Below are 16,914 nucleotides of genomic sequence, written 5' to 3'. Positions count from 1 at the left end.
TAGGCCAGCATACCCCCCCCCCCCCCACCCTGAGGGATTTTTGTAGGCCTAAATATTGTTCTTAATAGATGCATCTGAAACACGTTTGTCAAAAAATAAGTACAGCACTAGCTCAGGATTAAAGAAATAGAAAAAGTCGTGATGTGAAATGATGAAATTTAGTAAAAACTGAGTTTTCCAATAAAGAAAAACCAGATACAAAAAATTGTAAGGTACAAATAATCAGTTCAGTTTTCAAGTTTTAGAATGAGTATATGATTCATAGTTTTTTTTTAATTATAGCCTAATAGTGAAAAATTAATCCCCTTCCCCCAAAATTGTACGAATTCGGAGATCCCCCCGGGTCAGTATACTAGACCAGCAAACCCTTAAAGGTCTTTTTGCAAGCAGGCATAGTTTTAATGCCCGGTTTTAATAGAACAAAATCCAACTTTGTTTGCTAAAATATAACTGCAGCATTAAACTTCTAATGGAGTCTGAATGAATGAACCCCCTCCCCCCCCCACTTTGAGTGTTTTGAGTATATGAAAGTGAATGACAAATATTTTTTTTATGTTTATCATAAGATATATGACTCATTTCACGGACACGTTTGAATTAAAATGTTTAAAGAAGTATATGGTTTATGTGAGAAAAAAGTTATGCTAAAAATTTATAGGATTGAAGACTAGAATTCTTCCATTCTTTACCTAATAACAATGAAGGCTCTACAAATTTCCGACACTACAACCCCCCCCCCCCCCCCAAAAAAAAAAAAAAATAAGAATAATAATAATAAAAAGGATTAACTAGTTACGAAACTGCAATTACAAAGTGAACTAAACTTAAACTTTTTCTTTGAAATGGGAGCCTGATGATGAAAAATGGGAAATTTCAGGTTTGCATTTTTCAACCCTTTTCAGTTAAATTTTGTTTCTGTGAATCATTTATGGCAATTCTTTTTCTTAAATATACAAACTATTGACTGTAAATCGATCTCCGATTATGGATACAAACGAAAAAGAGACATTCGAAATTCTGTCCTTTACTACTTTACCTGATTTGTTGGATATTCCAGTACATTTAATACGAGAAATTATTATTTGTTAGGACACTTTAGTATCACCTAATCTTAAGCATTTGAAACTGAACAAATATAAAACAATTGATAAACTTTTCAACTAAATAATCCCACGTGTATGTTTAAAGCAACATTTCTTTCACATTTTACAATTCAATAAATGTAATTTGTTTTTGGTTTTCGTTATGTTAATGCAATTCAATGTCTACATATTTTGAGTTTGTATTAAATGATGCCCAGATAAACGTCAATACCATTCAAGTGCTCTCACTTTATTCACAATCGCAGGAAAATGTTGTTTGTCATAGATAATATTTTCCTTTGGTTATTAGGCTTTCACTGGTTATCTTCTCAACTTCTATTTGTGATTTGTATGGACAATGTATTTATAATTCACGACATTCTTACCTTTCAGCCTTTTTTGAAATTTGCTAGAAAGGCAAATTACTTTGTCATTTTTTTTTTCTTTAAGGTAAAAACCATTTAAATAATCGAAAAAAATCGAAGATTTGATATGAATATTATTATTTGTAGCACTTTTTTATATGAGAAGCTTAGTTACTTCTTATAGACTCAAGTTTTATATGCATGTCAGAATTCTGAAGAATATTGTTTAATAGTACTTTTAGATTTATAGGTTGTTTTTTTCCCAAATGCAACAATACATTTTCAGTTAATAATAAAATTTTAAAATCGTTGCAAAATTTAATCATTTTTAATATACATGTATATTAGCAGCTCATCTGGCGAAAAGCAATGTAAGCGAACACTTGGCATCCGTCGTCGTTAACAATTTTTCAAAACTCTTCTCCTCTAAAACTACTTAACCAATTAGAACCAAACTTGGTATAAATGTTCTTTGGAGTATTCTGTGTAGAACTGATGTGGGGATTTTTATATCTGCCGTTACTAAAAATAAAAAAATAAAATAGGGGTCAGACAGACGTTTTTCGCATATATCTCCAAAACCGTTATGTTTAGCCAAATAGTATTAATTGCCGAAATGATATTCATTATAAGGCTGACAAAAGTCTTCATTGGGGGCAGAGTTGTCAGATGACTCCTTGTTAGAATTATTGCCTGTGAAAAAATGTTGCTTTTTTACAGTTTTCAGCAAATATTTTGAAAACTATAATAGACAGAAAAAAAGCTTTCAATTGATGATATGATCCTTATGAGAAGTCCTACCAAAATCTTCTTTGAGTCAAAATTGAAGTCTTTTTAGAGTTAAAATTGTCGGCAAAATTAACAAGGTGAACAATTTAGGCTTCTCGAAGCCTTTGTCTCATATCCTAATAGTAAAGACGAATATCTTAGCCTTCTTTTGACTCCATTTGTATTGATAAAAATGTGTCTTACTTGGACGGAAGCAAAATGTTTCAAAGACAAATACTCAGAGATAACCTCGTGGCGTACTTTTAGACCCTGGTTTCCACGACGACGCTGCACTTATTTTTTGGCAAACATGCAGATTTGTGTTTCTGATGTACATATCTATCAACCTATATAGGTCTGCAACACTCCCTTTAGGTGGAGGGTTTCGCTATCTGGTCCATGGACTACACCTTAAATTTGTATTTTAACAATTCACTGTGAAAATAGATTGTGAACAATAATATTTTTAAAGTGACCTATTATTATCAATCCAACCCTTTTTGAAATTCAGTGTGCTAAGCTGTTTTCTGTTTTGGCCGACCACAGTGGAGACAAATAAAAAATAATTTGGACACTGAAACTCGAGAATCATACCATAAAGCTGACTAGTGTTGACAACTATATCATAAATAGCTGTAAACAACCATATTGAAAAAGATGGCTGGTGTAAACAACCGTATTTATTAAGAAGACTGATGTTAACAACAATATTAATTAAGAAGGCTTGTGTGGACAACTATATAAAACTGCTAGATGGTGCTCATATGACTAATGTAGTCATGTAACTATGTCTATAAAGCAAGCCGGTCATGACAACCATATTTATATAGCAGTCTGGTGTTAACATCCATATAAAACAGGCTGGTGTTTACAATCACTTTAATACTACTGTCTGGTGCAACCATATTAATACAGTAGGCTGGTGTTTACAACCATAGTAATAAATTAGACTGATGATAACAACCATACTGATAAACCATCAAAAGCGACATGATTTTTACGTATCTAGTTCAAGTGATTTTAGAGCATTCGAACCGGTTAGGTAAATGTAACTATAAAATTAACGTTTTTGGGGACCCTGTTTTATATAACGTAAACCTAAGATGTGTCACGGGCACATGCACCGGGTGACTCCCCCCTCCCCCTGGATCCGCTTCTGCCATATACAAAGAAATAGGCTGGTGTTAACAACCATATTCATCAAGAAGACTGGTGCTAACAACCATAGTAATAATAGTGTATGCTGATTTAACCATATTAACAAAGTTAGGATAATATTAACAACTGTTACAGTATTGATAAAGCATCTGGTTAGTGAATTTGTCTGATGTTAACCTTATTAACAAAGTTGTCTTGGGTTAACAACCATATTAATGAAGTTGACTGGTGTTAACAACCATTTTAATGAAGTTGTCTGATGTTAACCATATTAATAAAATTGGCTGTTGTGAACAACCATAACTGTGAGAGTAATTACAATTTCATCTTCAGACATATATAAAACTTCCAGATGTAGTACGTTAGCTTATACAAATATTACAAGACATGGTCAGTAATCGCTGTTTACTTTGCATAAAGGGATATGGTTAAGTAGAGAGTAGCAAGGTGTAAAGGTTTTAAAATAGCATACACACTCTCTAAGGAGGAGATTGGAGAGATAAAACAAAATTGTGATGCATGTTAGACGTTAAAGTTCCATTGAAGACAAAATCTAGGAGATTTTTGTTGAAATGCTTTCCTTTCATAACCATCATGCAGCTCTGAAACTTCTGTATACGCATGTAAATATGTCATTCAACACAAAATTAATGGTGCAATGAACATTGTTATTGCTATATCGGGGCAAAAACGGGAAGTCGGAAAACCACCGCAACGGTCCTGACTTGGTATATACATTTCTAAAAAGAAAGGTGGGCGAAACCAGGTTTTATAGCACTTAACCTCTCGCTTTCATTACGGTTCAGTACTTCCAGTACATTTCAACACAAAAGGACAGCATCAAATTGCCACCTGTCCAAACCGGTAAAACCAGTGGTCAAAACAGCACAGACGATATGAACAACCAATAAGTGAACATAAAAGGAACGAAACACAGTAAAAGTGATGCTAATCCCAGCCACGAGTTTCATAAAGTCTTGAACTTTGTGTGAAGCTGCGTCAAGTTCAAGAAGAAATAATAACTACAGAAAATTAACTTGCTGACATTATGAAAAGTCCATTATCTATAATCTGTTTGCCAGAAACAGAATATTTTTCAAAAGAAAATACACTTATAAAAAAGGGGACATTGTTACTGGTAGAATACTGTAATTCAAATCATTGCCCATGGAAAGACCTGTTTGGTAATATTTTAAGATTTGCCTTTTTGTGTTTCAATTGTACAGCGTAACAGTTTCATCGCAGAAAAGCTTTTGCACTAGGGTTATTGAGATCACAAACTCCTAAAACATCTAAAATCTTGGCTATTTATCATTTGACGCTGCTACTACAAATCCAATCCACAGATTATTTTGATAGTAAAATGGTAGTTTACCTCAACATAAACTAAAATGCTAATTTTTACCATAAAAGCGATGTCAAAAAGACAAGTTATGCAATATTGTTTTAGATATCGATGTATCAAACATATCTTTTAATTTTAGACCTTCAACTTTCAGTTTTAATGTGACAATTATGACTATCTTAAAAGGTAGAATTTTCGGATTTCCAGATTTTCTTCCATTTCGCCTGTAATTGGCATTTTTTCTCAAAAACTGTACTTAAAAAAAACATTGATATAGCAACCTAGCTTTCTAATGAGTCAAAATAATTGACACTTGAACAACTTCGTTTACACATATTTTATTCATATAACTGACTTTTAATAGCTGATCTGATCCGAAAGAATGAACATCGTTTAGCTATATCCCCTAATCTCACTTTCAGCTATACAGATGGCGTATTATCGTTAAACAGTCCTAATTTCGGGAATTTGATACATCGCATCTACCCCCAAAGAACTTGAAATAAAGGATACTACAGACACTGTGAAGTCAGCCTTATATTTTGACCTACTATTTAAGATTAATGCTAAAAGAAAACTGTTGACCAAACTATACGACAAACGTGAGTACTTTTCATTCCGTATTTCCTTTCTTCTATGGCAACATCCCTTCAGCACCTGTGTATGAAATATATTTATTTGTAGTTCGCAGTAATTTCTAAAACGGGTTTATAAATAGATAGAATCGGTTTTGGTAGATAGCGTATATAAAAGAACTGCACAAGACTTTATCTTAGTTAGGGCGGTGACCACTCGACTACTATGTACACGTTTGTCGACAAATTTATTTTTGGGGGAATTTAATGCATTTTAAATACATTTTCTGGATATTTGAATATTTATGCTGATATTCATTTTATATTTTTTGAATGCTGCTCGAGTTCTGTAATTTCGGACAGCGGAGTGCGGGACTGTAGAAGAGATTAGAGTTTTTGGGACATTTAGTTTGTATAGTTCATTAAACGAGTCATCGTGTCTGTTAGTATCGAACTAGTCATCGTGCCTGATAGTACCAATACCCTGTCTTTGTGTCTTATTTTAGAATAAATGAAATAAAATAAATGCTTTATGTTCGTTTGAACGAAGTGAATTAAGAACATAAGTTTTCATATCGCAACTCATACAATATGTCAGAGCTTGCCGTAACTATGCAGACTTTTTGTATCGCGCTAGACTTCTTACAATTAGGCTTCTGGGACAGGGTTATGTTGCTACAAGGTTGAAGTCGTCACTACAGAAGTTTCATGGTCATCATCATGATCTTTACAGTGTATCCATCTGCACAATGAAAACCGATTTGTTCAACGTGTCATAGTTTTCCTTTCCTCTTTCATCTACCCGAACTTGACTTTTTATGAGCAACTCGGCGCGTGTTTTCAGGAAGCAGAGGACGCTTACCCTACCGGTGCACCTGTTCAATGCTCCCAGTTTTTAGTGGAGTCAGAGTTGCCCATTTACTTTTGTTACTTTGTATATACAATGCATTATTTTAGTTATTTTGTGTTCTTTGTTGTGTTTGTCTGTTTTTCAAGTCCAGTCTCTGTCCCTGGATTACATTCTTTCGATTTCCGCTAGAATCTTGGTGCCCTTGATTACTCATTCATAAATTATAATGAATAGGATTGGATAGCAGGCTAGGCCTATATACATCCTCTCCATACAAAATAGTGATAAGTACAATACAAATATTATAAAATTATGTAAAAGAATACGTTCAAAGAAAGATAATTCTATTCGATAGAAAATGAAAAATAATTCATTATATAATTGTTAACATGCCTTTCTTTTGCCGAGTGCAATAGAACACTTGATCATTCTCAGTACCAAAGGACAAATGTTCTGGTCAATTGCATCCAACCCATTAAATAACTGTTTTATTACCTAATTTGTCTATGAGATATAATAAAGAATGGAAATGGGGAATATGTCAAAGAGACAACCATTCGACCAGGAATAGGAAATTGACCGCTCCATGTTTACGAATTGGCAGACGAGAGTCACATCTACGTTTTTACACACGAGTTTTTTTTTGTGTAAATTCCAATTCAATGAAGCGCTTAAAAAAGTTCAACCAATCAAAAGGCTTAGATAGAGGTCATTATGGGGTCAGTGCAATAGACTCCTCAATGAGACTATTGCACCGTGCAATAGTACATCGACAGTGCAATAGATCGCCCTGTCCTGAATAAATTTTGAAAGTAGAGAAAAATATGTGTATATTTAATAAACAAGATAAAACCTTATAATTAGGTAATGATCACATCTACGTTTTTACACACGATTTTTTTGTGTGTATATTCCAATTCATTGAAGCGCTGAAAAAAGTTTAACCAATCAAAAGGCTTAGATAAAGGTCATTATGGGGTCAGTGCAATAGACTCCTCAAGGAGACTATTGCACCGTGCAATAGTACATCGACAGTGCAATAGATCGCCCTGTCATGAATAAAATTTGAAAATAGAGAAAAATATGTGTATTTTTAATAAACAAGATAAAACCTTATAATTAGGTAATAATGATAGTTATCTTGGATTACAAGTCATGTGGTGAAGGTGCAAGTGAAGGTTCAGATTGCTGGTTTCACAACTCAATGGACAGAGCCATTTATTTTCCTTTCTGTTGCCTATGTTGAAGCATTCAGGTGCTCTGTTGCTGACTGGATTCAGCCTCCTTTTGAATACACCAGCAGAGGGGCTATTTTTTTTTATGTCGGAAGCTGGTTCCAAAATCATATAGTTGACGGTATGAAGCTCTTATAATAAACTATAGTGATACAGACAGGCAAATGCATGTCATCGTTATTGACTTAATTGCTGCCTAAGATTATAGTCATGTATGTTCATAGTATAAGGTTGTATAATATTTGATATATATTCTGGACCGGTGCCATTAACCATCTCATACATCAAAATTGGCCAATGCTTCTCACGGCGCGTGTATAAAGGTTCCCACCCGAGTCTCTCATACGTATTTGCTTTGGGGGAATTTATTCGTTGTCCAGTTATAATTCTATTGGCCTCCACTTGAATACTCTCAAGTAAATTCGATTCATATAATGTACAGTTATCCCAAACAATGTCCCCATATTTAGTACTGACCTAATAAATGAAAAAAAATATATTGATCAAAGCCTTCCTAGAGACCTGGTACTTCAACATTCTAAGCAATTTTAGTCTTTCGTATGGGGTGCCGAATGGGACTCTTTTGATTTTGTACTCAAAAATGAGTTCAGATAAACAAAATTTATAACATACTACAATTTAATTTTTGTAATACAAAGTAATCGTTCAATGGACAAAATTTATTTTTGTCACGACAAAGTTCATTTTTGTATCACAAACTTTACTTTTGCTGCTTAATTTGGATATTGGGGAACAAAAGTCAATTTTATATGCAATTTAGTCTAGTTTGGATTCTGTGAACAAAACTGAGAAATATAATGACAAAATTAAATTTTGTCACAAAATTCATCTTTGTGTTTTCAAAATCGAATTCTGTCATAACAAAATCACTTTTGCATGAAATTTAAGACAAGAGTTAATTTTGTGACACAAAAGTCAATTTTGTATGCAAATTAGTTTACAGAATCCTTTGGATATGCAAATGAATTCTCTCATCACGATTTTGTAAGAAGGTTTTTTTTCAAGCAAGCACATATCATATGGATGATGAGCTATTTTGCAAAAGTAAGTAATACCTAATAAAGTATCACTTACTTTTGCAGAATAGCGCATCAACCATATGATATGCCCTTGCTCGAAGTAATCGGAAACCTGCGAGACCCGTTGTTACTATATCCAGTGAAAGGCCTTATTACAAAATTGTAATGAGAGAATCATTTGCATGTGCTTTACTAAGACCTTTTCCATCACCTTACATAGAATACAAGTTAGAGATATAGGATGGGTATTGGAAATATCCGATATAGACCATTTATTCGTATAAAAGGGTGAAACGTGAGAACGTTTCTATAAATAAGGCAGTTGATCACACTGTAGAGACCACATATACTTATGGCCGGGATTTTTTTTTTTTGTTGTTTTGTTTAGAAGGGAAAATGCAAAATCACGTGTTATAACAACAGATATTGCACTATACTATCCATATGAAGTTTTCTTAATATATGGGGATCGGCTGGTATGTAGGACGTAGCTTCTACGTCCCATAAACCCCAAGTACCTGTGGTAGAAACTTATTAAAAAGTAATGTCAGTGGACGCACCAACGAAACTGAAATATTTTTAGAGTATTATTGGTGCTATACCATCTGGACCACTCGATTTTGTAATGTTTAAAATGTTTAATTGATCTCTGACTTCCTGCTCAGTACGATTAAAATCCGACAGTTCATTTACCGGCTCATGATTCTCAGCTGGAAGTTCTGGCTCATCTTCAACGTGTGATATACCAGTAAATAAATCATAAAATAGATCACAATTCTCAGATGGATGTACAGTAATTCGGTCTCTGTTTACCAACATGGACTTGTGCTATCACACGTCAAGTCTACATACAGACCTCGCAATACGCCACCATTTACATTGTGGGATATACTCATCAGTCGTTATTTTTTTCCTGATATGATGCTTTAGCATCTCTCATGAGTTTAATGACGTCTTTTCGCTATTGTCGATTTTGAGTGGTCTGTATTCTTTGCTCTAAAGTGAGCACTATCACGTTTGCGAATTGCTCACCGTGTATTGTGATTCATAAATGGGCGAATAACTACTGTTTTGGTAGGAATGGGATTTTCACATATTTCTATTAGTTTTGACTGAAAAATTGAGTAAGCTTCATTTTCAGTCTATTCTAAAAAAGTACACACCAATCAATCCTTTGTATATCATCTGACATAGCAATATAGTTTGCTTGTTCATATCTACGCCGTACGTTTATAACACTTTCGCTTGAATTATAACTTTTTTTTAATTAATTAAAAAGCAGATACAAGCTGTTTAGTTCAACAGAGAACTTTTAGTTGTTTTTAATTACCGTAATATAAGTCTTCTCATTGAAAATATCTAGTAGCTGTCTTCATTAGAATCATGTATAATCTGAAAATGTGCTACACACCAAAAAAAGGCTACATTTTTTATTTTTGTAATTAAATTGTTTTCAGGCTCTATATAAGAAATGTGTTATTATTCGTTTAAATCTGTCTGCTCTTGAGGGATATTCAACATTGAAAATCCAAGATTCTACTGTATTTGACTGTCATTTACAGAGTTATATCCCTTAATTTTGAAATCTACAGTGCATCCTATATAATTTTTAATCTCCTAAGAATACCGGTTATATGAAAAACCGAATGTTTATTTCTATTTAGTACGGTAATTCAAATATCAAAAATAAAAAAATGTATACTTTTAACCCATGATTCAATCATGAGTCTTAGCTGGAGTGCTACTCGATAATTGAATAACTGTTATCAATTGGTATCTTTAGGGTTGTTTTTTTTTAGAGTTCATAAACATTTTGTACCTTTCTCTGTTATTACTAAATTTCAGAACTTCCAAACTGCATTGCAAGTGACGTTTGAAAATAAACAAAAAACATGGAAATTTCACCATTGTAAGTGTTGTTCAATTAACATTCTCTTTTACGGAAGACTATGATGAGTTTATGATGACAACCATAAAAAATTTGTAGTGATGACTTCAATCTTGTAGCAACATAACTAGAAGCCTAATTGTAGGAAGTCTTGCGGCATACAAAAAGTCTATGTAGTTACGTCAAGCATAACGTATGAGTTGTGATATGAAAACTCCATACGCGGGTGCCGAAGAGACGTTGCCACAGATGAAAAGAAAGTTGACAATACTGAATAAAAAGTCATTGCGTTTGTCGTATAATGTCATTAGTTTTCCCTAACCATCGATCTCTTAGTGTAGGTCAAAATATGAGGCTGACTTCACAGTGTCTGTCGTATCCTTTATCTTTAGTTCTTTGGGGTGGATGCGATGTATAAAATCCATGGTTGTTAAACGATAATACGTCATCTATATAGCGGAAACAGAGATTAAAGGATCTACATGTAACGAGGTTCGACTGTAGTTGAACGATGTTCCTTCTTTTGGATCAGATCAACTACATGTAGAAAGTCAACCTCATAAGAGTGAAGGAATAGGTAAGCAAGTAGAGGAGCATAATTAGTTCGCATTGGAATGCCGACCATTTGTTGAAAAACCCGTCCACCACACTGGACAAATATGTTGTCGATAAAAATTTCCAGCATAATTTGAAAACATTTTCTTACGTATATGTAGAAATAGAAAAGTCTGAAAAATGATGCAAATTTTAGTCGTTACCTCCGCGGGACTCGAACTCGTACCGCTGTGACATCTATGGCAACACCGCCTGCACAAAGTCCAGCGCCCTAAACTAGGCTATATAGCCTAGCTGGCCGAGTGGTCTAGGGATGGTCTGAATTAGCATTTATGCGTTTGAAACCTGTTTTCTTGGGGTAATATTTGTGATTTCTAGAAAATTTCTTGCAAGAAAATAAGCTTTTCCTGCTTTCATGATGTAGAGAATTAAGTTATATATCGAATGATACCAAATTTCAAACACTTTCGTCGTGCAATAACTTGCAAGAGTCGAATTTGTAGGACTTTGCATCGAAGAATCGAAAAATACCAATATGAGCTATTTTTGATATATTCTGATTATAGAAGTATCAATTGTGAACATAAAATACCAAAATAAGACATTCTGTAATGCAGCATTAATACTCGATGGATTTTGACATGGAAAAATATGTCAATTTAAAAGCGATGTTTCGGTGGGTAGGTGTACATATATCATACTTGTAACTTAATAGCCCTAAGTGATACCACAGCTTTCATGATACCATTGGGAAGGTGGGACATTTAGCCTCCTGATGATGATTATGTATGGGAATTTCCCTCTTCCTGCAGAAAGAAGAAAAATGAAGAATCTCCCAAAATGTTGTTCTTGTCTTAATGAGGTATAACAATAGCAAAAAAAATGCTTTACTTTATTATTTTTTGCGACAAATTGATTCGTAAATGGGGTATAAGGGTACCCTAAAATCATCATGAAGTTGATGAATGGGGTGTGCACAGACTTTTATGGATAAGACCATCATGCCCCAGCCTTATTTAATTTTCGTATGGTGTAGTAACAGTGATGGTTCTATACGTTCCACCGTAAAGTAGGCTGTACTGACTTGCTTAAAAGGTTTTCATTTTTTTATTTGATGAAATCCGTGGCTATTTCAGTTAAACAAATCTTTTAGATATCGCAACACTCATATTTAGTTTCTTATGCTCGTCTTCGGAAGCGGACTTCGATAACAGTGCTTGCTCATTTGTGGCGGCAGAAATTAGAAGTAATAAAGAGGAAGAGTAACGGAAGTTTGTTGGCATGCTCCATTGGCAATATATAAGTGGATGATATACGAGAGGATAAGTAGTGTACGGTTAACAGATTAGTGATACAAACAGAATGAAAGACGTAGAATAACTAGGTAGAAAGGATGACTGAAAACAAATTAGTCGTCATGTAAATCTATTTACCAGTACGTACTGAACTAGCGTTCTTCATATCGCCCAGATTTTGGCAGCTATCACCGTCAATGACTGACGTAACTATGACATAATCCCGCGTCTATCCATTAGCCAGTTTTTTTTAACAACATGGAGTTTATATTTTGTATAATGTTGTTTTCTGGTTTCATGATATAAAACAATTTATTCTGGCATAACGGCGAATTCGAGATTGCAAACTGCTTAATTGTGAATGAATAGTTACGTATACTACGAACGTAATGCGGACAATGTGCACAATATCAAAATTCAACACTTGTAATCCTACTCATTTTAACTTTGATTGGCTTCATTTCTTATCATGTAGACTTCTTTTTCACTGATATTTCAAGAACGAACCAAGTCGGATTATTGCTTACAACAGGAGTTGTAGATTTTAGTTCGAATGCATTGAAAGTACTGACTTAGAACTAATAATAGAGATCGCCATGCTTACATTACCTTGACTAATTTCAGAAGCAAGATTAATTAGTGACATTTAAGGAATGTTTCTATTTTTTGAACAGGTTATACGAAATAACCCGGTATGGGCCCGTTTACATCTTTTAATTTTTAATGGATTCAAATCCAAGTATTTTGAATTACTTCGTATGCTTCCTTTTGTGTTTGGAATTTTTAAATCGCGGAATACTCGAAAGGAAGTTATACAAAATAACCTAGTTAGCTAAAAAAGAACCCACTAATCAGAAAGCTTGTTACAAATCAAATAAGATTATGATTAAAACGCTATTTTTCGAAATTAGCAGAAAACCATTGAGTACACAATCTGTTCATGGTTAGTAATGCATGCATAGCCGGTACATTTGATGAGACGCCAATCGAGGACATTGTCCATGAGTAACGGAATTTCTATTTTTCTACGAACACTTTCAACTACTTGAATCAGTGATAGTCAGATCCCTGGAAAACTGTGTAAAATATGCAACCAACTCTTGACCATAGAGTGCACTGACTTGAGTATGACGCCGCCTACTTGAGCGGTGTTTTTGTTTCTTGATGCCAGATGTATTAACCTCGTTTTGACTTGGAAGTTTTTGAAGGCTGCATGTTTTGTAGGCTCTTATCATTTGGTTTCTTGACTGCTCGTAATGTAGGTAGTATATATTAAATGAACCCGACTCGACAACATCCTAAATCTTGTCTACAATTTTTGGCACGAGCAATAACATACCTTCATTTCAGAACTGATTTAGAATAAAAGGTCAACTACCATTGTACCGAACAATCCTAATACTTGATTATCTATTTGTATGTGTTGGTCATTAGTATAATGGTATGACATGAAAACAACATACCCCGTAGGCTGATTTACATAGGTTCAATCGAGGATGCTGTCCATCTTCATTACTACTTCATACCGAACATGCAAAAAAAAATCGCATGTCAAAAATTTCATGATCAAAGCATAATACAATAAACACCTGTATATAAGCTATCAGCTTTCTCTCTAGTGCTTCCTGTGGAATTTGATTAATCTTCAAAAGATAGTAAAAAAACAAAAGATGAACATCAGCTTCGTTTAAACAATTATATGGAATAGGATGTAGCTCTTTTCCAACAGGAACGGGAATAATTAGCTTAGAACAACACTGCTCTCTCATTTATCTTACTCCTCAGTATAGAACAGCATCACTAAAATACCACTGTGAGATACCCACTCTGTTTGTGACCGCCGTGTAAATACAGTGGTTTTATGGTGTAATAAAAGATCCCATTTTTTGTAATAAATAGACATGACATTTATTCTCTTATCTGCATTTTAGGAAATAAATTAGTGCGATTAGATGCGATATAATACTCATAATGATTTGTATTGCGTATCATAAGCACGCGACTTAACCGCCGTCTGCTCGAGGATGACTTCGTACTGTCTCGCTTCACTTGTATATTCGTTGAATTTATTCACTTGTGGGATTTAGTATTTGTGACTATGAGTTAAAGTAGTGGTTTAAAACTCATTTTTCCTTCTTGATATAAACATGGAAAAACGCGACAAATCCATACAAGGGAAAGTCAAAAAGAAATCTGGCACTAAACTTGTTTGGATAGTATCGTCTGTTATCATCTGTTTTATAGTAGCTTTTCTTGGATATTTAGTGTGGACGTTATTTTCATATCATAACCATGTGATTCTATTAAATTCTAGAGTGGAGAAATTAGAAAATGAGAATTCAAACTTCAGAAATAAAATCAATGTGATAATAGAGACAAAAGTGGAGAAGTTGTTACAGCAGGTAGGTTGAAGTTAGGCCAATTGGTTCCGACTTATAGCATTGTCAAACAGTAAATGCCATTAATGAGAAAATATATAAAGATACTCAAATTGCAGTTTGAGAAATAGATAATACACAGATGGTAGTTTTAGAAATAAATGCTCGCTCACTTGTCAAAAAATGAAACGGCCAATTAGACCAATTGACAGGTCAAAGTAGTGAAAATTTTACAGGAATGGAGCAAGATAGACAAAACAATTTGAGGTTGAGCGCCTGGCAATCTTTCACATAGGTTATTGTATCACCCCAGTTTGGTAACTGTTCATTTCATTGTAAACCTTTACAAAAAGACGTTTACGTTCGGAAGCGAGATCGAAGTCGGGAAGATTTTTTTTTTAATGTTCAATATACTCTGCTTCGGATCTATATAGCTTAAACGAAGTCTAAGAACCGCTCAGTTTAAATTTAATTTCTTAATCATACTATTTGATTATCATATCTTGGTGGTACCGGGATAAAATAAGCACCAAACAAACCCACTCAATGATACATTTTATTTTATTTCCCCCAGTGAAATGTTGGTTGTGAGTGTACCTTCCATGAGTATTGACCTTCTCTTTCAGAAATTAGAAGAAATAAAAGATGTCGGAGACAAATTTGAACACGATCGTTTCCGGCGCCAGGCTCAATGTCTGTGTCCACCAGGTAAGCTTGACCTCTGATAAACGTGTTGAATTAATTTCATCTAAGTCCCGGTCTATAGACCTAGAGTATGCAGCAAAATCGATTGTTTTTCGTGGAAAAACATAAAAAAAATCCACTTATTAACAATTTATGATACATTACATATAGATGTTACCATCAACACCTATGTATATTGGTACCTTTAACATCCGAACAAAAATATTACTTTTTTTAAACTAGCGGATGAAAAAAGACTGCAAACTGTTGACAATTCTATAAAGTCGTTGTCCTTAAGCGATAAACCCAATTTATAAAGAAGTGTTATATTACAAGTATACACCAGAGGGCATGGGAATGCTATTAAAAATCTTGTTGGTATTTATACACATTCATTGTACAAGTTTAGCTTCTGGGTGAAATTTAAATTCTATTGTAATTTTGTTTATAAACGTAATGTAAAGTGATAGGATTTCTGAAGAAAAAGTGCAATTTCGCTCTATGAAATACTAAGGTTTCACAGTAATTGATGGCGGACCTTTAATTGGATGATATAAATTTCACATTTACAAAAGATCACTTAAACATAAAACCAGCATGTAGATAATCAAATATGTATAAATTATCCTGAATATAAGACGATGGGAATTTCTAACGTGTAATACATTCGTGTGCTGAAATGTCATCGCCTCTTTCTTCCAACAGAAATCTTCAATCTTTGAAATAAACGTGGAAATGATTCTGAATTCTACTAAAGAGTCGACTTACTTATTATTCATCTGACAAGAAACATGATCTAACAATTCTGTTCAGATCACCTTTCTGTAATATTCATCCTTATATTAATGCTTTCAAAATCATGCACACTCAAATCTGGTTTGCTGACTTGAAATGTCTTCTGAACCGGAAGTAGAATTATTCTATATATAGTGGGTTAATAGGACAATTCTAGTAAGTCTTATTCAAAGATTAACTTTAACTTGAAATAAAAAGAATCGAAAACAAAGAACGGCTTCTGTAAAAAGAACATGTTTCGGATTAAAGTAGCTGTGAGACATATACAGGCTAATATAATAACTTTAGCTTTCACGACTGTTTTAAGTTCTGAGAGGACATAAATCTTAATATTTCCTACATAGAATACCTTATAGTTGTATAAAAATCCACGATATCAGTTCTTAAGATATGCAATTAGTCAAAATTGAAATAGATCTGTATCGGTCGTGATATCTATAACATCACTCCTGACTTTGAAAAATGAGCCTGACATTTCTTAACAGTTCTTAGATAAAAATCAGATGTACAAACAGGCAACAAACGGAGTTAATACGCGTTCACTCTCCTTGAAGATTAAACTTGTAGCGAGTGAATGGTTTTCTACATATTTTGAATGATACTGGGAGTATAATAACATTAATAGAAATTGACGATAAAAGACGAAAATTAGGAAGGCATTCAGGCTAAGCTGTTCTTGAATGTTGATTCAAAACCTCGATACACTACTCAGCTTTAAACTACCAAATCCTGTTGGTGGAAAGGGAACCGAGTAAAAAGTAACAAATCCGGATAAAAATTCCACTGGAAAAAAATTAAATGGTTGCTCCCTAACGAGTGTACTAAGAGCTCATGTCCCCGCTTTTCTGCATATATTTCTTACACGTTTTCTGTTTATTCTTGTTACGGGTAAGTCCACAGC

At 33.8% G+C, this 16,914-nt stretch overlaps 1 protein-coding gene across 15 annotated transcripts in view; it reads left to right on the top strand.

Moving 5' to 3' along the window:
* Positions 1–12,476: 12,476 nt before the first annotated feature.
* LOC148618464 (uncharacterized) overlaps positions 12,477–16,914 on the top strand; it is a 61,436-nt gene continuing 56,998 nt past the window's right edge. For 6 of the 15 annotated variants that reach the window (XM_088577430.1, XM_088577442.1, XM_088577434.1 and 3 more), the window contains exons 1-2: positions 13,778–14,558; positions 15,161–15,242. In XM_088577430.1, coding sequence (XP_088433556.1) covers positions 14,304–14,558; positions 15,161–15,242 — 337 coding nt within the window. In that variant the 5' untranslated portion in view covers positions 13,778–14,303. Of the gene's footprint in view, positions 14,559–15,160; positions 15,243–16,914 lie in introns of all 15 variants that reach the window. The other 9 variants (XM_088577429.1, XM_088577433.1, XM_088577428.1 and 6 more) reach the window with 5 other exon arrangements.

Source organism: Perna viridis, chromosome 4 (genome assembly GCF_037379345.1).
Source record: "Perna viridis isolate PV_CMFRI_1.1 ecotype Kerala chromosome 4, ASM3737934v1, whole genome shotgun sequence".
Taxonomy (NCBI): domain Eukaryota; kingdom Metazoa; phylum Mollusca; class Bivalvia; order Mytilida; family Mytilidae; genus Perna; species Perna viridis.
This window is presented reverse-complemented; position numbering and strand designations above follow the sequence as displayed.